This window comes from Pteropus medius, unplaced genomic scaffold (assembly GCF_902729225.1).
Source record: "Pteropus medius unplaced genomic scaffold, Ma_sr-lr_union100, whole genome shotgun sequence".
Taxonomy (NCBI): domain Eukaryota; kingdom Metazoa; phylum Chordata; class Mammalia; order Chiroptera; family Pteropodidae; genus Pteropus; species Pteropus medius.
The window spans coordinates 4,652,147-4,673,824 of NW_024349801.1; the positions used below are offsets into that span (position 1 = coordinate 4,652,147).

At 51.8% G+C, this 21,678-nt stretch overlaps 1 protein-coding gene and 4 pseudogenes across 1 annotated transcript in view; 2 read left to right on the plus strand and 3 right to left on the minus strand.

Moving 5' to 3' along the window:
* Nucleotides 1-328: 328 nt before the first annotated feature.
* Nucleotides 329-447, minus strand: LOC120581010 (uncharacterized; annotated as a pseudogene).
* Nucleotides 448-1,218: 771 nt separating this feature from the next.
* LOC120581051 (uncharacterized) lies at nucleotides 1,219-1,337 on the plus strand (annotated as a pseudogene).
* A 256-nt stretch (nucleotides 1,338-1,593) lies between these two features.
* LOC120623145 (uncharacterized) lies at nucleotides 1,594-1,712 on the minus strand (annotated as a pseudogene).
* A 2,159-nt stretch (nucleotides 1,713-3,871) lies between these two features.
* The window catches only part of CUNH16orf74 (chromosome unknown C16orf74 homolog), a 33,932-nt gene continuing 16,125 nt past the window's right edge, over nucleotides 3,872-21,678 (plus strand). Inside the window, exons 1-3 of the mRNA XM_039888513.1 lie at nucleotides 3,872-3,926; nucleotides 8,174-8,494; nucleotides 17,349-17,393. Coding sequence (XP_039744447.1) covers nucleotides 3,872-3,926; nucleotides 8,174-8,494; nucleotides 17,349-17,393 — 421 coding nt within the window. The remainder of the gene's footprint in view (nucleotides 3,927-8,173; nucleotides 8,495-17,348; nucleotides 17,394-21,678) is intronic.
* LOC120581079 (uncharacterized) lies at nucleotides 19,026-19,141 on the minus strand (annotated as a pseudogene).

Consider the following 21,678-nt stretch of genomic DNA (forward strand, 5'->3'; position numbering starts at 1 on the left):
CATAATGGTTTTAAAGTACATCCATGTCGTGGTGTGTATCAGTGCTTCCTTCCTTCTAATGCCTGAGTAATAGTCCACAGTATGGCTAGACCACAATTCGTTTCTCCATTCATGGGTTGATGGACATTTGGGTTGTTTCCACCTTTTGGCTACTGTAAATAAAGCTGCTATGAACATTTGTATACAAGTCTTTGTATTTCTCTTGGGTAGGTGCCTAGATGTGGAATTACTAGAATGTCTGGTAAATACATGTTTGACTTTTTTAAGAATCTCGAGCTGTTTTCTTTCTTTCTCTCTCCCTCTCTCTCTCTCTCTCTTTCTTTTTTACCGCCTACAGCACCTGGTCTTCCTAGGTAGTCTCCCATCCAAGTAGTAGACAGGCTCGCCCCTGCTTAGCTTCTGAGATCAGAGGAGATCCGGCACGTTCAGGGTGGCATGGCCATAGACTTGAGCTGTTTTCTAATGTGGCTTCATTTTATATTCTCAGCAGTCATATAAGAGTTTTTTCACATCCTCACCGATATTTGTTATTTTCCTTTTTCTGTTCTAGCTATCCTTGTGCGTTAAAAGCGGTATCACTGTGGTTTTGATTTGCATCTCCCCAAAGACTAATGATGTTGAGCTTCTCCCCCTGTGCTTCTTGACCATTTGTATATCTTCTTTGGTGAAATGTCTTTTCTAATCTTTAATTTTTTTTAATTTAAATTTAAATTTTTAATTGGGTTATTTGCCTTCTTATTATTGAGTTCTAAGAGGACTTTAGGCATTCAGTCACTTATCAGACATATGATTTGCAAATGTGTTCTCCCTGTCTGTGGCTTGGCTATTCATTTTCTTAATGGTGTCTTTTGAAGTTTTTAATTTTGATGAAGTGGCCATCGATTCTTGTGACTTTCCATCTGTTGGCAGATGCTGCTTTGTCTGCTGGGTGCAACGGTCTGAGCTTTCTTGGGGCTGTTTTTTGCTGTCTCTTTCACGCGTGGGCAGCCCTTGATTTTCGCTATGTGTGAGAGATTGCTATATTATCACACTGACTCTCATCAACAGCATACATTGAGGAGCAACATCGTGCAGAAACCTGGCTCTGTCACCCACTAGCCCAAGACCAGGGGCAAATGATGGCACCTCTCTAACCTCGGTCACCTTGTCTATAATAGCGGGTAACAATAGTACCCACCTCGGAAGATGGTGCAAAGTTAGTACTTAAAACAGTGTCTAGTCTATGGCCATGCTACCCTGAACAAGCTGGATCCCGTCTGATCTCAGAAGCTGAACAGGATCGGGCCTGGTTAGTACTTGGATGAGAGACCACCTAGGAAGACCAGGTGCTATAGGTGTAAAAAATAAAAAATAAGGGATTGTAAACTGACAAGGTCCTTGCAGTCTGTGAGGTCGACCAAGGGTTGCCTTGCCTGAAATAAATAAATAAATAAACAGACAAAAAAATAAATAAATAAATAAAATAAAAACAAAACAGTGTCTAGTACCTAATTAGCTCAGAACCTTCTGTCCATTTATAGTCCTCATTTAAGTCAAATGTTAGCTATGATTTTTCTGGTTCTTTAATTAAGTTTTTTGTTTGTTTGTTTTTTAAGCATACAGCACCTGGTATTCCTATGTGGTCTCTCATCCAAGTACTAACCAGGCCCGACCCTGCTTAGCTTCCAAGATCAGACAAGATTGGGCGTGTTCAGGTTGGCATGGCCGTTCGCTAACTGGTTCTTTCAAAGTTAGGGTGAATTAACATGAATCTCATTTTTGACTCTTACTACAGCCCTCGGAGCTGGTGCTCCTCACTCCATTTTAGGGGTGAAAATCAGACTCAGAAAGGCTGAGCATCTTGCTTACGGTCTCCTGTGAGGGATGTTGCTGAGGTGTCAACCCAGGTTGGGGGACTCCAGCCCAACGGCTGCTCCCAGAGGGCAAAGCGAGATGTTCACGACCCAGCCAGCTCTGGCAGACCCTGTGCCTGACTCCCAGGGCCCTGTGTCCACACCACTCATTAACCCCGGCACTGGGCCAGGGGCAGGGACGAAGTGAGGAGAGACTTATCATTGCTGCTCCAAGCCGAGCCCTCGGCCTCCGGGGAAACGGAGCTGCTACAACACATCTGCATGAGATGGGGGGCGGGGGCGGGGCGCGCAAGTGTTTGGAGAGCACTGAGCAGGGAACAGGGACCAGATCCAGCCTGGGGTGTGAGGAGGGGGCTCTCAGCCTTCCCCAGGGTGGGGTGAAAGCACCCCACCCCTTCTGAGAGCCACCGGAGCTGTAAGGTAAATGTGTGGCTCTCAGGTGACCCTCTCAGGCAGACAGACAGGCCCTCAATAACCAAGAAGTCCTACAGCCCCCATGCTCCTGGGGCCTATTTCCCCAAAGCCGGTGTTTCTTTTAACTTTTATTTAGGGCATTTTCAAACATATAAGTGGGGAGAGAAGACCACAACCAATGTTCATGTACCCATCACCCAAGTCCAACAAGGACCATTGCAGAGCCATTCTCATTTATTCTTCCACCCAATGAATAAATTTCAAAAATCACATCATTTCATCCCTGTAGCCCCCATTTCCAAAATCCTACAGTACAAGTATGGGCACACATATGTGCACAAAAATTACCCAGAAGTAAAGAACCACCTGCCACCAGCTCCATATTGATGAGTCCTGGTGAAAGAGGCCAGCCCTGCCCTTTTCCAGCCACACGTCCTTGGTCCAAGCCTTTTCACCTGTCTGAGCCCCAACTACATTACCGGTAAAATGGGACACCAATGCCTAGTGCTGGCAAGCTAGCTATGGAGATTAACCGAGACTACTCTGGGTGTGCGGATACACAGCAAAACAATAAAACACAGCAGGAGGGGCATCCCTAGTGTCCGCATGGGGAGAAGGAGAAAAGAATGGGACTGGGGAGGGGTACGCACAGACCTTTGGATATCTGTGACAGATCTCTTACGGAAAAACACATTTCAAGCAAATATAGCAAATTGTTTGTTTCTTACAGTTGGGTGGTAAATATGTAGGTATACATTTCTTTATGCTTTTTTTTTTTGGATATTTGGATTAGTTCATAAAATTGCAGCAAATTAAAACAAAGCTTAAAAAAAAGCAACAACTCAGAATGTATCTATGCTTGGCATGTAGTAGGCCTTGTCTCATATCTTGCTGTGCAACAAAACACCCCAAAACTTAGCGGCTTAAAACAACCACCATTTTATATTTTCTCCCAATTCTGTGTGTTGTCTGGATTCTGCCGGGTGGTTCTTGGGTAGTTCATGACACCAGCTGGGGCTGCTGCCACCTGATGCGGGCTTGCCTGGGCTGGATGGCCAACCTGACTTACACACATAGTGGGTGGGTGGCGCTGGGCATTGGACGGGAGCTCAGGTGGGGCTCTACCCGCCAGTCTACACCTGGGCTCTCCTCATGGCTTGGATGTGTCTCAGCACGGTAGTCAGTTTCCAAGAGGGAGCCCTCTGGAGAACAAGTGTTTCAGGATGGAGGAGGCAGAAGCCACCAGGGCTCCTTAAGGCTTAGTTGCCTCCGTTGTATTTGGTTGGTTACGCAGTTGCAGGGCCACGGATTCAAGGAGGGGAAATAAGCCTAACTTCTCAGTGGGGAGAGGAATCAAGAATTTGCAACTGCCTTTAACCCACCACTGTGCTCAATAAATGTCGAATTCAGAACTGAATTTGAGAGATACACCTCAAATAAGGAATTAACTGCTGGTAGGGCTTGGGGAGCTGTGAATGGAAAGAACTTGCCCCTCCTGGCCCCACCTCCACCCACCATGACACCTTGTGGATCCCCTCAGGGCCAAATACCTCCAAAGCCACATGTGACTGGGTGATGCTCCCAGGGCGTAGAGAGGTCATGCCATGGTGACCAGGAAGATCCAAGGCCTCTCAGACCCAATACAGAGTCTGCTAGGAGGTGAGTCTGCAAAGACCCCCACTCTCTCACCCTGCTGCCATGGCTAGGGGTTCCTAAGCCCTCCTGTTCAAGGCTACCCCGAGCCAGGACGAGCTTCAGTTGGCTCTTGGTCCCCACTGAGCCTCAGGCCTGTCCTGATGTCCTTCAGGGCTCATAAAGTGTCCGAGGGCAACCAAATGTGCCAGCCAGCGTTGTCTCAGCCCCGCCCCTCCCTTTGCTCCCTCCAGTCCCTTTCCCGGTGTGGCCTCAGTATAGCCACCGCCTCTCACATCATCCATGCTACCACTTTTTGGCAACTGAGAAGGTGCAGAGTGAGCAAGGCCATGCAGCAGAATCGGCCTCCTGTCTCCGAGCAGAACGGCCTCACAGAGAGGATCTCTCCCCTGCGGCTCCCTTGGGCATATCCGCTGGTTTGGCGTTTTGGCAGATGGCTTCCTTTAGGAATAGGTTGTGGCACCTGCTTCTTTTCTTGGAATGTATCTGGTCCCCTGGACCCCAGAAACCTTCTGAGAACTTGAAGTTTTTCATTTGCTCATTCAAACTCCCATTCCTTCTGCAAGGATGTGTGGAGTGTCTGCACTGTGCGGGGCTCTGTGCTCCATGCTGAGGGGATGATGGCCAGCAGTGCGGACCTGGTCCCTGCCCTCCTGGAGTTCACCGGCTAGTGGAGAAATAGCCCTCCAGGAATCGAACTGATGAACCTGTGACAGGCTGCAGTATGCCCTGGGGCTCCAGACTGGGAAAAAGACACTTGCTCAGAGCTATGAAACTGTTAACTAGACAAGGGTTGGGGAAAGGAAGAACATTCCAGGAGGAAGGGACCATCCTACAACCCTGGTCCCCTCCGCCTCCTTTGGGCTTACACCCGGAACCCAGAACCCCCACAGCAAGAGTTTCCTCCGGCTTCCCTGCTCCCTGCAGCAGCTTCCTCAAAGGCCACCTTCTCAGATTCTCTCCTTGTCCACGTTGTCTAAAATGTTAGCTCCCCACCCCTTACAGCCTCTTACTCTGTTTTATTTTTCCTCCTTGGCACTCAGACTCTAACATCCATGAGGGACAGTGATTTTGACAATTTTCAGTGCCTAGAACCCTGCCTATGGCACATGGTGGGCGGTCAGTGAACGCTGGAAAACTGGTTGAATCATGAACAGAAAGGTGCTCTCCAAACTGTTAATCCCTAAGGGGAGGGAAGAGACAGAATTGCTCTAACTACTTGGCTTCTACTTCCTCTGTAGACCAAGGGGCCTTGGGCTGAGAAAGGAAGGCCTTGGGGGACAGGTGTTAGGGGCCTGACTGCGCACACGCGCACACACGCACATGCACACACACGCACACACACGCACACACCCGGGAATTCTCACCTCCTGCACCTGCCTGTTCCAAAGCTCCAGGTGATTCTGATCACAGGCAGGTGTGGCGCAGCTGCCTGGCTTAGTCTCCTAGGTCCGTGGGTTCAAGACTGCCTCCCTCCTCTTCAATCGCTGCAGCTGCTTCCAAATAGGTGGTATAAAGTGAGCCCACTGAGCTCGACTCTCATCCCAGAGCCCAGGGGGTCTCCAACACCAGCTCCCCACTACCTTCCCACCCAAGGCCAAGTTCCTCCAGAGACAGGGCCCCTCACCTGGCTGCCAGGAATGCAGTGTCCGAGTAAGGTCTCTCTTTTTAAACAAAAACCTTAATATTTTGGAAAATTTCAAACGCATATAAAAGTAGAGAGAATCTTATAATAAACCTCCATGTACCCACCCCTCAATTTCGACAATTATCAAGCTTGTTTTCAATCTCTCTCCACCACCCCTCCATCCTTATCTTTCCAGCCTTTTATTTTCCTGGAGTCTTTTAAAGCAAACCTAATGGTAATACTAATTCCATCATAAATACTTTTCTATATCTATCACTAAGGGTTTTAAAGACCACTATCACATCTTTTAAAATTAGTAATACTTTAAAATAATAATCTAATACCCAGACTGTGTTCAGTTTTCTGCTATTATCTCACAAATACTTTTTCATAGTTGATTTGTCCAAATCAAGACCCATATAGGTTTCACACACTGCATTTGCTTGATTTGTCTCTTCAGTTTTTACTCTTGCCAAGTGGGCTCGGACTACCTTCGAGGTTCTCAGTGGTAGCCACCTATTAACATCACCTGGAAGTTTTTACAAAACGGCCATGCCTGGCCCTTACCTGGACCAATTAGGTCAGAATCCCTGGGGTGAGCTGTGTATTTGCTTTATTCATTTTTATTTATTTATGCATTTAGCTCCCCCAGTGATCCTGGCATGCTGCCAGGGCTAGGAACCACTGGAACTTACTCAGGGATTCTCAACTGGCAGGAACGATTGTGTTCCTGAGGAAACAGGTAGCAATGTCTGGAGATATTTTCGGTTGTCCCAACTTGGGGAGATGGCTGATGCTACTGGCATCTAGTGAGTTGAGGCCAGGGATGCTGCTCAACATCCTACAGCACCCAAGACGGAGAACAATCCAGCCCCAAACGTCAAAGTGCCAACATTGAGAAATTCTGATACCGAAGCCACAAACCCCACTGTTCTCAAGGGGTGGAGGCCTTGGGGAGTGGGGGGAGGGGCAAATTAAACAGGATTCTTTCCATTCCTTCTCTCAACCACATAGTTGACAAAAGGAATCCTGCTGGGCCTCCTCTCATTAGTGCCCTGCCCTCTCCTCCAGCACCTCATCTCCTCCCCCAGGTTAGGGTTGGGCCAAACTCCCCTGAGAAGGGCAGCTCCTTTCTTAGTTTGGGGCAGGAGAGGATGGCACAGGTCAAAATGCAGCACTAATGGGCTAGGTGACCTGTGACCTCTCTGTGCTGCAAGTCGCACACCTAGGAAATGGAGGAAAAATAATCGTCTGTCCCTCAGAGGGCTGTGTGAGTAAATAGTGACATCAGGAAGCGTGAACAGGTATCCTATTCACTGTGGGACCCCGGTTGCCAGCACAGATAGATGCTCAAAAGTGTTTATAGAAACGAATCCCCATTTCTCCCTGTGGATACAGGGGTGCAGAGACAGGTAGATCTCACAACCAGTGCCCAGCATTCAATCTGCTCTAAGCTTCTCGGCCTTCAGAAAGGGCCCCTCGCCACCCTTCTAGAACAAAAATGTGGCGGCTGTGTCTGCCATCCCCAGGGGTTTCCCCACACCTCTGTTAGAGGAGACGGAAGAACACAACCCTTGGCAGCCCCCTTTCCCTCCAGGGTGAGTTGTAAAAATGGATGCAAGGAACACCCAGCCTCTTACCCTGCCCACTCGGTCCTTCTGTTTGGGAGGGACATGAACGTTTTCTGCCTGGCACTCCAGACTTGATACTGTCTGGGGAACCAAAAAATTGTAACATCTTTAGGAATGACTCAAGGGGAGAACACACAGCAAGGATGCTGACTCTACTTCCTGCAACTCAGTTCTTTCTTGCATTCACCAAAGGAGCGTCACTGTCCTGCTCTGTGACTCAGGGTCCCCTTAGTATTCTCCAGAAGGACACAGAACACAGGGTGTGGAGACCTGGGGCTGGTAAGATGAAACTGGCACAAAGGCTTGTGACAATGACAGGAAAAACACGGGTAAAAGGTCGCTTTTGCTCCTCCCAGCAAGCTGGGTAGCGCCTGCAGAGGCAGCCTCACAGTGGGAGCCTCCTAAGAAACCTATACGGATAAAAGGCCCTGCACCCACACCTAGGGGACTGGAAAATTACGCCCAGTTGGGAGTCATCAAAACCCTGAAGCCCGCCCAATGGCCTAGAGGCAAATCCTAATACCCCCAACTTGAGCCGCACCCCCAGGTTCACCCCCTGAAATGGCGCGCGGAGACAGACTAGGGGCCAGACGCTAACACGGGGAAGCTGCCCTTTGATCGCTAGGGCCATTTGAAGCCCCACATCTCCAGCGACAAGATGGGGAAAGGGGCACCCTGCCTAAGTAATCCCAGAGCCCAGCGCAGGAGTATGGGGCTGGGGATGGCTGGATGGGGGACTTGTCACCCCTCTCCGCAGCCAGGCGGTGGGGCGTACTCAAACTTGGCCGTCCCGGATGGGAGAAGTGGCGCCCCTTTCCACCACCCATGGCTGGGATACGCGGCAAGCACCCAGACTCGGGGAGGGGGCGCACGCGGGGAGCACTCCCCCAACTCCGTGACCCAAACTTTCCCCGGGTTCACCCGGGCCAGGGGAGAGGAGACTTGAGTCACCAGGGGTAGGCCGAAGGCGCGGGCGCCCCAGGCACTCTCCCCAGGGAGGCGGCGGGCGGGCCCCGCTCCGCCCCCGTACCGCCCCAGCTCCGGGCCGGTGCGATCCGGCACCCGCGGGCAGGGCGGGGCTGCAGCCAGCACCGCCCCGAGGGGCCGGGGAGGGGGCGGTGGGAGGCGTGCGCTCGCGGCCGGGGCCCGGAGCGCCGGCCGGGGCGGACTGCCCGGCCGGGGATGTGACTCCCGGTGCTCTCTCTTGCAGGCTCGTCGCCGCGGCCCCCAGAGCCCGGCTGCCGCCTCCTCCGCCAGCGCCCGGGCGGGCCCCGTGCGCCCCGGGCGCGGCTCCGCAGCGAGCCCACCAGGAAGTGGTAAGCACCCCGCTCCCTGCGCGGCCGGGTGCCTGGACTGTGCTGCCCAGCCCACCTCACTCCACCCCTTTCAGAAGACGCCGTTCTTTTCGAGAACCGCAGCCCCACTGGGCGGTGTCCACGGCCCGCAAGCTCCGGCGGCGGGAGGGGCGCGCCTCGGGGAGGACAGGGGCCCCAGGGGCCGTGGGGGACCCTCGCGGGCCCGGGAGTCCCCCCTTCTCACTGACTTCTCTGCGGAGACGCGGGTTTGGGGAAAGTTGGGCCCCCTCTGGCTGTGTTGCAACTTGCACGGGGCGGGTAGGGGTGTGTCCTCGCGCGTGGAAGCTCTAGCCCCCCACTCTCAACCTGACACCCCGCGCTGTCACGAGTTCCTTGGGAAGGGACCAGACCGCCATTCCTCAAAGCTGGGAAGGAGCCCGGCCGGGGTGGGGGCAGGAGGCCTCGAGAGGAACCATTTCCCCTCTATCGAGTATTTTAAAATATATTATTTATGAACCGCCTCACTTAGGGGGCCCCCTTCACTCCCAGGGCATCAAAGCAGGTTTGCGACCGCAAAGGGCGATCAGTGTGAACGCGCGCGCGACTTCTTCTGGCCCGCTGAGCTCAGCGGAACTGGATGGGGGGAGGCCCTCTTTACAAAGGGGGACCCGTAGCTCCGCCGGGCCGCGTGGTGGGCGGGGACCTGGGCGCTAGAGTCTTCTCTCAGACTGCTCCGGGCTGTTAGGCCTGAAAGAAAAGTCTGTGTAGGCTGAGCAACCCTGAATCACTGAGGAAGAGGAATTGAAAGGTAGCCAGGAAAAGCCACTTAGGAGGTAGCGCAGACTTGTGGAACCAACATCCCATCTTACAGATGAGGAGACTGAGGCTCAGAGAGATACTCCTGGATTGACAGGCTCCGGGATTTCCTACCTTGCTCCCACGGATGCTGGGGAACCCTGTTTTGGGCTGGATTAACTTTAGAAAGCACTCCCTTACCTAACCTCATCCTTTACCTGTCCAGGCCACACCCACCTCTTGTTCTGTGTCCCCACCCTTGGGGACTTCTTCCTCTGGTTGGGAGGGAGGCAGTGTATTTATGGAAAGACTTAATCCCCAACTCCAAGGAGGCTGAATGCTCTGATGCCTAATCTCTCCCTGAAATCCCTTCCCTTGCTGGGGGAGCGGGGGACCCTGAGCCCCAGGTTTAGATCACCTCTGGAGACTTGAAAACTCTTCTCTGTGAACAAGAGAGTGGTGATGTTTCATGTTTATCAGACACTTGTCCTGTGTCAGACCGTGTATTAAGTGCTGGTACTCACCACCCACTTTTTCTCTTTTCATCCTCCTACCAAATATAGTTATATCTCCATTTTACAGATGAGGATACAGAGGCTTGTAAAGGTAAAATGACCTAAGGTCACAGGTGAGCAAACGGCAGGGCCAGGCCTTGAACCGCTAGGCCACCAACTACAGATTAAAAGATTATCAAAGTATAATATACACACAGTAATATGTACACGTCAGAAGTATACACCCAGATCAAGAAACAGGGTTTCCCTGGAAACCCCCTCTTGCTACTCCCAGCCACATCTCCCTTGGAGCCAGTGAGTGGTTCCTATTGGCAGTGCCTTCCACAGACAATGCCACATTGTAGTTACTTTTTATTTGGGGCAAAAAACATTAATTTATTTTAATCTTCGTACAAAAAGCTGTAGGGAGTAAGCTGGCAAATACTCTGCTGTGGGCTGGTAGTTTGTGACTCCTATCTTCAAGGCTACTGTAAAAACAATTACATGCTTTTATATTAACCTTGTGGTTAATTAACCATAACCTGACTTCTAATAGCATACCCCTTATTTTTAAATGAGCATTTATTGACACATAATGGAAAGGTGCACAAATCTTAAGCACTGAGCTTGATCAACACCCAGAGGAGCAGCAGGCAAGTATTTTGCTCAAAGTTACTCAGCCAGTCGGTGGGAGGCCAGGGCTGGACCCCAGGTGGCCCAAGACCCTGCCTGGTGACAGAGAAGCAGTTGGGATTTCAGTAGGCACTCTGCCCCTATCCTTGCCTCCATTTTCTTTCACTTCCTGTCGGTGAATCCCTGTGAGCCCCTCAGCTGCCCTGCCTCCTGAGAGGAGCCCACAGCATCCTGCAGGTCTGTGGGCTAAAGCCAGGGACATGCTTATGTTTGCCTTCTGTGTACCAGGATAGGTGTCATGTTAACGCTTGTAGCATCTCCCGGCAAAGTCCCTGTGGCTGGAATTCTAATCCTGTGGCAAGAAGAAAATGCCTTTCCTAAAGAAGGAGGGAAACCAAGATTTGCCATGTGCGTATTGAGAGCCCGGCATGGCCAGCCGGTTAGTGCCTTCTTCCTTGTGTTTGCAGTAAGGAAACGGGACTCTGAGAACTTGCCCAAACTCCCCCAGCGGGGCGTGAAACCTGGTTCCATCTAGTCTGGTGGGTCCACCCACCTAGGTAAACTATCACATTCCTCAGCTCTGATTTTTCATTCCTGCCCTGTCCTTGGTCCTCAAGTGAGGTCTTTGTTAGGGAGGTAAGATGAGTCGCCATGGTGAGTTGTGACCTCCAAGGGGTTGCTCTGATTTCATCAAGGAGGTGGCTATACAGAAACAAAGATCAGCTTCTAGCCCGACCCTGCCTTTCACTCACTTTCCCTCTCGGGCCCCCATGGCCTCATCTGGGAAACCCAGGTGTTAGAAATAAGATAACCTCCGTGTAGGGTTGCCAGATTTAGCAAATAAAAATACAGGATGCTCGTTTAAGTTTGAATTGCAGATAAATGATGACTAACTTTCAGTATGAGTATGTTCCATGCAATAATTGGGCATCCTGTATTTTATCTGACAACCTTTTATCTACAGCCACTTCCAGCTCTAGATTTGTGATTCACCCCAGGAAAGTTTATGTCACACTCTAGACACCAACATTTATGATCCACAAAAGTCGTAACTGAAGGGAACCAGCAGACCTTAGTGCCAGAATTCTAAGGACAGGGCCCTTCCAGTGGTTCTCGCGTCTTTAGCAGGCAGTGCTACATCTTAATCACTTTTTACGTTGTGCAAAGAACACGTGAGTGTACTTTTCTCTTTGCATTGAAAACCCGTAGGCAGTGAGCTGGCAAGCACCTGCTACTGTAGGCTGGTAGTTTATGGCTCCTGTCTTCAAGGCTGCTTGTAAAAACAGTAACAGACAACATGGCCAAGTGTGTCCTTCCCCCTGGAGGTGTTCATGGTTTTAGAGAGGGCTCTGTGGTGTCCAAAGCAGCAGATAGATATTCATCTATCTCACCACAGCTCAGGGGAGGGGCAGACCCCTGCAGGAGGAAGTAAGTTTTTGTCATTGTCTGTCTCTGTCACCAGAGAGGATCCTGTTGTGGCCATTTGTCGGTAGAGAGATTTTTATGCCCGGGTGCAAGAAAGAACCTGTTCTACTTCAAGCTGTTGTGCAGATAATTAACAATCTGATATTTTGAAGGGAACATAAACAGCCCAATTCAATATGAAAGGGAGGTTTTTCACACTCCTGCAAATGTGTGAAAGAGAGAGAACATTTATACCTAAACTAACAGTTCTCGTGGACCTGACTGCTCTAGTACCATCTTGCCAAGTTAAGGGGCCCCGCCCATTAAATATTTATTCTCTAATTTCAGAACTGTGTATCTTTGTAACAAATTCAAACAATGAAGAGCCATAGCATATAGAATGATATAATACTGAAAAGTGCAGTGAGAATGGCTTGAGCTTACTAGCACTTGACCCCTCAGAGCTCCATTCCCTCAACCGTAAAATGGAGACTGAGATGATGTTTCTGTCTTAGGGTGTTGTTAGTGTTCAGTGGAGTCATTTCTATAATGAACTCTGCCCAGGACTTGGCCTCTTGAAAGCATCAGCTTGGTATCTGTCAGCTGTTATTGTCATGATGACTGTGAAGTTTAAGGTAAGAGTAGCCCCACTCCCCACAGTTAGGTGTCTGTCTGGATTCTGTTCAGATCCCTCCTTTCCAAACATCTCAGCCCACTTACAGGAAGGGCCCTCTCCATTAAAAGCATCTGTAGCCTCTGCTGGGCGCTGGCCCTCCTCCTGGCAGCCCTGATCACAAAGGGAGTGAGTAAGGCCCTTCCACACTCCCAAGTAAATCACCCCTGGGAGCGCAGCACTTCCTCCTTATATAACAGGCCACACCACAGATCGCCTTAGGGACCATATTGTGGGGTGGCCCCTGGGGGGGGGGTCTTCTAATGCAGTGCCCTCACAGGAGTAATTCAGCAGTAATATTACAATAGTGACAGTGATGATGGCAGGGACAACTGTCCCAGGTCCTGTCCTGGAAGCTGGGGGAAGGATGCCTGTTCTACAGATGAGGACACTGAGCACCTCAGACATAGAAAGGGATATGCCTTGCCTAAGGTCACACAGCTTCTCCACATGCCTGGTCCTTCCTTATTCCTCTCAGCCACTCCCGGGCCCACTGCCTTTGTTGTGTCCTTGTGGGGAGCAGAAGCACCGAGTTGAGCGTGTTACAGCAATGTGAGCAGTGTGCATTGGGAGAAAAGTTGGGCTTTGTCAACTCTCCATTTGGGAATTTCAGAAATCTGAACTAGAATTGCTACACATAGGCGTGACTCCGCGATGTGATGTTTGCCTGACCCCGGTATAGCTTCTTATCCCCCAGTTTTCCCAGAATCCAGGCTGGGGCCACTCCCGGGTCCTCATCTTTTTGATTTCTTCCTCTTGTCTTCCCTTCCCTCCTTCCTTCCCTGAGTGTTTTGAGAGAGGTATTTTTAAAGTTACAAGACAACTTTGGGGACAAGACCTATCAATTCAGGACAACCCTCTGGGACGTGGCGCTCCTGGCACAGCGTAACACAGAGCCTTGCCCGGGCCAGAGCCCTGGTCTCTGGAATGTGCTTGCAGCCACATCAGAGAGGTTCTAGGAAAACTGGATCTGATGCACAAAACCGTACCCTGTGTGCAGCTGCTCGGAGGCAGTGGCGGTGGGCACAGAGGAGATGTCACCTATCAAGTGCTCTGTGTGCTTCTCTTTCCTTCGTCACCTTCTCTCAACATAGTTTGAAGCTTACAGAAAAGTTGCAAGAACGCGGAGATCTCCCGTGCATTTTGCACGAGACCCAAGCATTTAGCCACATTTGCTTTATCGGCTTTCCGTACATACCTGTGCATGTTATGATTTTCTGGCTGAACCGTTCCAGAGTTAAGTTACAGAGACGATGACCTTGACCCCAAACACTTCAATATGTGTTTCCTAAAAGCAAGGACCCTCTTCCAGAACACAGTACAGTGATCAAATCAGGTAACGGAGCATCGGCCCCACACTGTCACCTGATAGATGGTTATCTTTCCTTCGACGATTTTCATCTTTCAGACACAGAAATGGGTAATGAGCTCCGCGTTTCCCGGGTTCAGCAGCAGACAGCATCCGCCTGTCTTCGTTGTAGATCTGCCCTGCGCCCTGCACCACAGACGCCGTTTTTCTGGAGTATTTTGCAGCTAAGTCCTGACATCGCTTCATCTGCGAGGACTTCAGCATAAATCATTCAAACCCTGGGATGGCACGTGTTGTAAAATCTCTTGGGTGGGCTGTGACTAGCACTTAGAGAGGCGAGGATAGACTATAAAACCATGGTAGGCCATGCACAGCGTGTGTGGTTGGCGGTGATGTTAAGTGTCTTTATTACAGCGGCCATCGTGGGTCCTGGGTTTATTCGTTGATGATCAGGGCTGCAGGACCCCTGGGCAGGAGAGGGAGAGAGACGAGGAGGAGTGGGAGAGAGATGGAAGTAAGGTCTGTGCCACCACCCACCTGAAAGCTCCCTGTTTGAAAGCGGATAGTCCAAAGTGCTGGGCTTGAACCCCGGCCCTGCCACTTGCTATCCATATGACTTTGTACAAGTTAACTAACCTCTCTGTGCCTCAGTTTCCTCGTCTGTGAAGTAGGGATAGGAACAGTCTCAACCTTCTGGGGCCGTTGTGAGGATTAACTGACCGTGAATCTCTGTCAAGGGGCTCTGCCCAGTGCCGGGCGCACAGTGAATGCTCAGGAAGGGTGCCCGCTGTTCCTACAGGCCGAGTCTTGGGCTCTCTCTTCCTCCAGCCCTAGCCCCTCCTCTTCCCCTCAGGAAGGATACACTTTCCTTACCATCTCATCCTGCACATTAGAATCCCTAAGGAAGCTTTTAAAAAATCCCTGGGCTGGGCCACACCCTGGAATCTCTGGGGTGGGCCCGAGGCATTGGTACTTTTAAAAAGTGTTTAGGCAATTCTGATGCGCAGGGAAGATGTGGTGCTTAGTGCTGCTCCATTCGTAAGGAGCATCCCTTAAGTCTTTTCTAAATGCAACTCCTGAACCTGCAGGTGGGGTGGGGCCTGAGAGCCTGCATCTCTCACAAGCTCCCGGTGGTGTCCATGCTGCTGGTCCAGACCTCACCCTGAGGAGTGAGGCCCTGGAGAAAAGGCCCCGCTGGAGACCACTTAACCTCCCTTCCCTCCATCGCCATCCTAAATAATAGCAGCTGACACTTCTTGGGCTTCTGCTCTGTGCCCGGCACAGAGTGAAGCCCTTTGACAGCCATCACCTCCCAGCATCCAGTCCTCGCTGCTACTCGATGCGTCTGTGAGTGCATCACTCCCATTTTAAAGATGAGGAAAGGGAAGTCTGAGATGGTTAAGGGACCCGCCTGCTGTCGCCTGGCTCTTGCCCCGGACTGGAGAGCTGCTGTTCCAGTGCCTGCTCCTAAGCGGGAAATGCTTCCTTTTGGAAACGGCTATCCTGAGTCTGTCCTCGTCGGTGTCTGTCTCTCTCTCTCTCAGTATCTTTCTGTCTCCTCTCTCCCCTCTTCCCTCTGCAGTCCGTCTCCTAGTGCATGTCTCCAGTTCACCCCACAAATCTAACCTGACTAAAATTAAAGCCTTTATCCTGGCCCCTCCTCCACACTGGCCCATCCTGGGGTCCCTCCATCTCCCAAGCCTGTGTATCACCCGGACTTCCAGCTGCTTCTTCCTCCCACTGTCTTTGAAGTTCAGGCTTCACAATTTCTGGCCCAGAGCAGAGCTTCTCTGACCTTAACAAGCTCATGGATCCCAGGGGACCTTGTTAAAATACCGATTCTGGCTCAGTGCATCTGGGTGGGCCTGAGATGCTGCATTGCTAACAAGCTCCCAGGGGTGCGGCACGGCCCGTGTAGGAAAGGCCTGGTAGACCCTGGTGTTCCCTAGCTGGCGCCTGGCCTGCACAGCCTCCTAGGATGCAGACTTGCTGCACGGTACCTGAGAATAACCTCTGAACCCTGAAGCCCCCAAGGCCTAGCTCATCTTTGCCTCTCTACATCCTGTTCCTGCCGCTACTTCCCACCCTCTGGTTCCTCCTGTGGACCATGCCCTTCTCATCCTCTGGACCATTGCACATTCTGTTTCCAGGGCCTAAAAGGCTGTTCCCTGCTTGGCCCACTCCTGCCCATTTTTAGGGACATGGTCCCCGGGCCTCCCAGGGCAGGAACCCTCCTTCGTCTTGCTGGCCTCAGTCTGCTTCCCCTGGGCTCACCATGCCTCTCTCTGGGCTCGTCGCTTTGTCTTTCTTTCTCACTAGTCTGAACAACATAGATTCAGGTGCGGTGCCCTGTTTGGCCTTGTGTCCACCTTTGTGGAGGCCTCTTTGACATCAGATGCCAGGATGAGGAATGTGTGGGGGATGGGGCTGGGAGGTTGGGAGGTCTGACCCCAGGGGATAAGGTGGTAGGGAGGGTGGGGAACATCCAAGAATGGTTGGCAAGCCAGAGCTTCCCTGTTAGTGTCACCTGCCTTAGATCCCAGCCTCCGCGCAGGAGAAGCAGGCCATGGATTTCAGAGCGCCGGGGCCCTGTGACACCTGTGTCAGAGATCAGAGAGGCGGTTCTCATGGCCACCCTCCACTTCTCCCCGTTATCAGCATGGCACACAGGGGCCTCCCTGTGGATAAGAGGGTGAGCTCCCCACGAGCTCCCCACCATCAGCCTCTCAAAGCCTTAAGGAGCCCTCCAAAGTGGAAACCAGAGCCTCTCTTTCCCAGGAAGGCCTGCAGAGCCTTGAAAGCCCCTGTGGGGTAGGCTCCAGCCGGGGGTCAGGGCAGTCCTGGGTTCAGATCCCAGCTCCACTCTCATAGTAAGCTGGGTAGCCTTTGGTAGGCAATGCCGCTTCTCTGAGCCTTGATTTCCACACCTGTACAATGGGGACAGTAATAGTGCCCCACAGGGTCGTTGCAGAGGATTGAGTGTCAGGAGCACACAGGTGCTTGAGCACTGTCAGCTGCTGCCTCTCTTTAGTTCATTGATAGCGCTAAAGATGCATCACGTTGCAGGAAGATCGTGGGAACACTGGCTGAGACTATTTTAATGCCCGTGAACTGGGGACTACGAGCCCCTTATGGCTTAATCCATTAGATCTCCAAAGAATCTGCATTTTAAAAAGGGCACTCATCATGGCGGGCTTTGGGGCACCTCCTAAGCCTAGCCTGAGGGTCTTCACATCTTGAAGTCAGCCACCGTCTTCGGCCCCTAAAAGGCCAGGTGGTGTGGGTGCCTCATTGTCAGCCCCCGACCACACCCTCACCTTCAACTTTACCCGCTGACCTGACCGCAGCCAGCCTCCAGTATATTTAGCTTTGAGGCGCCTGAAAGTTTTTTCCGACAGCACAGACTCAGCTTTGAGCAAATTCAGCCCAGATGTAGTCAGCAGGCGCCACGACCTGGAGGCCGTGGTTTCTCTCCCCGCTGCTTCCTGTTGTGCACCCATCAGGGCCCCGGGGGTGGGGGCCTGGCCACACGTGGCCAATATAAACAAGCCTCTCCTTTCTCCGCAGGCTACAGAGGCGCCGACATGGGGCTTAAGCTGTCCTGTCTGAAAGGTAAGGTGGGCGGCTCTCCGCCACCAGCTCTTCTGTGGGTGGGTGTGGGGTGGGGACTGAGAGGGGAGGGAAGGGAAGGAACGAGGCAGGAGAGGGTGTGAGGGTAGACCCGGAGACCCTAGTGTTGCTGTCCTGCAGAGGGAGGGGCAATCCCACTTAGGCAGCACCCGTACACAGTAGGCACCCTATAAATGCTTGCTCTGACGCTAAGGGCTCCTCCTGACCTTCCCTTCCCTTTGTTGAGTGACATAGGAAAGTTGCAGCGCCCCTTGGGCCTCAGTTTCTCCCTCAGAGGGATTAATCCCAGGCTGTGGAGCGTAAGGGAGTAAGAGGTCCTAGACGTAGGTGCCAGGCACGCTCAGGGTGTTTGCTCTCTGCCCCGCCGGCCTGTTATCACCAAGATAGGAGGTCAAGCCTGGCAGGCTTGGGGAAGGCAGGCCGGGAGAGGGGAACGGCCAGCAGGGAGAAAGTTCTAGGACACAGAATCTCTGAAGGGTGTTTTAGGTGTTGGCAGCGGCAGCCCAGACCTCTGTCCCGTGCTCTAGACCTTTCTGTCCAGCATCGCCCAGCGCCTCAAGGTCACCCAGATCAATATGGCCTACATGGAGACCTCCCCTCAAGGCCCATTATTTCGTGACAAATGCTCCCACCCCACATTTACCCAGCCTGAAATCTGGGAGTTGCCCTGGATGGCCCTGCCTCTTCTCCTGGATGCTTGAAGCATGCCCCTGGCTCCATCCCTCTGCCACAGGAAGTCAGGAGGCATGGGAAGGTCGGGCCAGACTGAAGGACCACCCTTCAGGTCCCACAGCTGGGGTGAGTGAGCCCAGCGGAGCATCTGGTTGGTCCAGCTCAGGGCGTACGCCTGCCCCTCACTGGGGTGCGAGGGGGTGGAGCATCTTGATGGACAGCTAGCTCGTCCAAGACCACATGCAAATGGGAAGCAGTGGTTTCCCTGGAGAAAATCAGGGTGTCCTTTGCAGAGCAGGGATGGGGTATTGGAGGATCATGAACAATCCACATCCTTCCGGGTCCAGGTCTCTCTCAGGCTCCAGGCTGAGCCCGCATAGGAGTTGGAGGTGTTTGTTGAGCGAGCATCCATGGGGGTGGAGGTCTCTAGGTTGGCTCCCAAGACCAAACTTTAGAGCTCCAGGACTCTCACCCTTGGACTTCGCTGGCAGTTTTCCCTGTGCCCTACACAGAGTAGGTGGTCAGTACAAACTTTTCGTTTTGGTTTTTACTGTGGTAAACTGTAATACGTAACAAATATGCATAACAAGATTTATCGTTTTAACTCTATTTAAGTGTATAGTTCTGTGGCATTAAATACATTTACCATTGTTGTGCAACCATCACCACCATCCATTCCCAGGACTTTCTCATCTTCCCAAACTGAAACTGTGCCCATTCAGTACTAACTCTTCATTTCCCTTCCCAAGCCCCTGGCAGCCACCATGCTACTTTCTGTCTCTATGGAGCTGACTACTCTAGGGACCTCTCATAAGTGGAGTCATACAGTATTTGTCTTTTTGTGGCTAGTTGATTTCACTCAGCACAATGTCCTCAAGGCCCACCCATGTCGCAGCATGTGTCAATGCTTTATTCATTTTTATTTATTTATTTGTTTGTTTGTGCCTACAGCACCTGGTCTTCGTAGGTGGTCTTCCATCCGAGTACTAACCAGGCCCGACCCTGCTTAGCTTCTGAGATCAGACATTGGGCTTGTTCAGGGTGGCATGGCCATAGACCATGGACCGTGGCTCCACTGGGGCGCGAACGCTTTATTCCTTTTTAAAGCTGAATAATATTCCATCGTGTATATAGACCACATTTTGTTCATTCATCTGTCGATCGACACTTGCATTGCTTCCACATTTTGGCTTTTGTGTCAAGACATCGTTGAGAAATAAATCAAGTCCCTGGAGGAACCTCTGGGGCCACCTATCTATCTTCCAGCCCAAGGCTGGGCTGGTCAGCCTGGGAAGAGACCCAGGAACGGCATATACTGAAAGTTCCTGGGAGATTACCCACACACACACACACCCCACCCAGGACCGAAAGCCCAGGCAGCGGGCTGAGTGCTCCTAGGGCTGAGAGCTTCTAAAAGGGCTTTCTTCCGGACTGAGCCCTGGAGGAGCTAAGTGCTGGATGGGAGCCTGCAGGACCAAGGTTTGCTCATACATTTTTCATTGCTAGCTCTCTGGGGCCAGCCCACCAGCCCAGGCTGCCAGCCCTCCGCCCACCCCCCCAGCCCTCCCCCCGCACACCCCACTCTGCTTTGGCCAAAACAGACGTGAGCGTGACTTGGGGCAGGGAGGGGGTCAGGGCACAGAACCCTTTTCTCTGTACTTAACCAAGACAGCCCGGGACTGCCAGTCCCGATGCCCCAACACCCCAGACCTTCGTCTGCGAGCCTTATTTTCACTTTCTCCGTCAGGGGTATGTCACATCTGAGGAAACCTCAGCGCACTGGGTACCTGCCCCGTAGCCCTGCAGCCCTCATAGCTATCCGTGTGCCTTCTCTCACCTGGCTCCTCGCAGGCGTGGTTTTACTTGATTGTCAGTGCTGGCACGTGTAGTTCTGTGCGCTTTTCTTTCTTTCTTAGTCAATGTTTGGGTCCGTTTGCTGTCTTTCCCAAGGCAGTATCATTTTCATAGTTCTTTACTGCCCGTGTCAGATTCTGTCAAGAGCTGGTCTTTGGGTTGTTTCCAACTTGTTGATTTTGTAGATAATGCCATTTTGAACATCTTTGCTTTCTGATTTTGTAAATTATTATTTCTTTGGGATAAATTCCAGCAATCAGAATGCAGGTCAAATAATCAGGATAAATGGTGGATTCTTATTGGAGGGTTAGCCCAGGCGAGGACCTTCTCTGCACTGGATGTGGGTGATTCATCTGTCCCTCCTCCCGCCCCGAGGTGGATGCTATTGTAATTCCCAGTTTCCAGGTGAGGAAGCTGAGGCACCTAGAGACACTGCAGTTTGCCTGGAGCCACATGGCTGGTTCCCTTAAGGAATCTAAACCCAGGCAGGCTGGTCCCTGAGGTCTGGCTTCAGCTACCACCCCTGCAGCCTCTTCAGAGGAAAATATTTTAATTCTACATTTAAAGTAGCCATTGTACCCAGAAACTTTATCCACATGAGCTCTTAAATCTTTCCATTAATGTTCTAAGATGATATTTAGTGTCCTGGGGCCGCAGTAACAAATAACAGAAACTTGGGCACTGTGGGAAGGGAGGCTTAAAACAACAGAAATGTATTCTCTCCCAGTTCTGGAGAGCAGAAGTTCTAGATCGAAGTGTCGCAGGGCCGTGCTCCCTCTGAAGGCACTTGGAGAGGATCCGTCCCGCCTCTTCTGGCTCCTGGGGGCTCCAGGCGTCTCTTGGCTTGTGGTCCCATCAGCCCAGTCTCTTCTCTGTCTTTACATGGTATTCTCCCCCTGAGTCCCTGTATCCTTCCTCTTATAAAGACACCAGTCTTTGGACATAGAACCAGCCTTAAATCCAAGATGATCTCACCATGGGATCCTTAGCTGTTTGCATCTGCAAAGACCTTATTTCCAAATAAGGTCATGTGCTGAGGTTCTGGGTAGACATGAACTTCGAATTTGGTAGGAACTCGTTCAACCCCGTACAGGTCACTTCACCTCTGAGCCTCCTGTGTGTGGGACAGGAATGTGTTTGTCCTGACTGGCAGTACAGACTGGGCCCAAGGTCATGAGGGAGGGACACTGAAGGGAGAAACAGAGCTATGCCGAAATCCTTTTGTTTCTGGTTGCAAAGGAGAGTGAGCACAGCCGTGTGCTTGAAGTGGGGTCTTTCTGCTCCAGGGCGTGGCCATAGCAGCTGTGACGTGTGGGAACGTCCCACTGTCCAAGAGCACCTCCCTCCCTCATGCCCTTTTGTATACAGGCTGGCACATGCTGGGAGGGCGTCCCGTGAGCACGGCACTGCCCCCTAAATGTTTGCCCTCCATTTGCTCATTTCATCCTCACTACAGCTGGACGGCAAAGGTAACTTTACAGACGAGGAGACTGAGGCACAGAGGGGCTCTTGATGGTGCCAGGTCAACAGCTGGTCAGGAGGGGCGGTGGTTTCCCTGGTTTGTAAGAACCATTCTCTCACGGTCAGCAGCAAGGTGGCCCTTCTCAAGAAACAGCATGGTGGAGCCTAGTGGTTCATAGTGTGGTCCCCAGACTTGCACCCTGAGCATCAGCTGGGAAGAAGCCAGGCGTGTGAATTCTCAGGACCCACCCGAACCTACGAGTCAGAAGCTCTGGGGGTT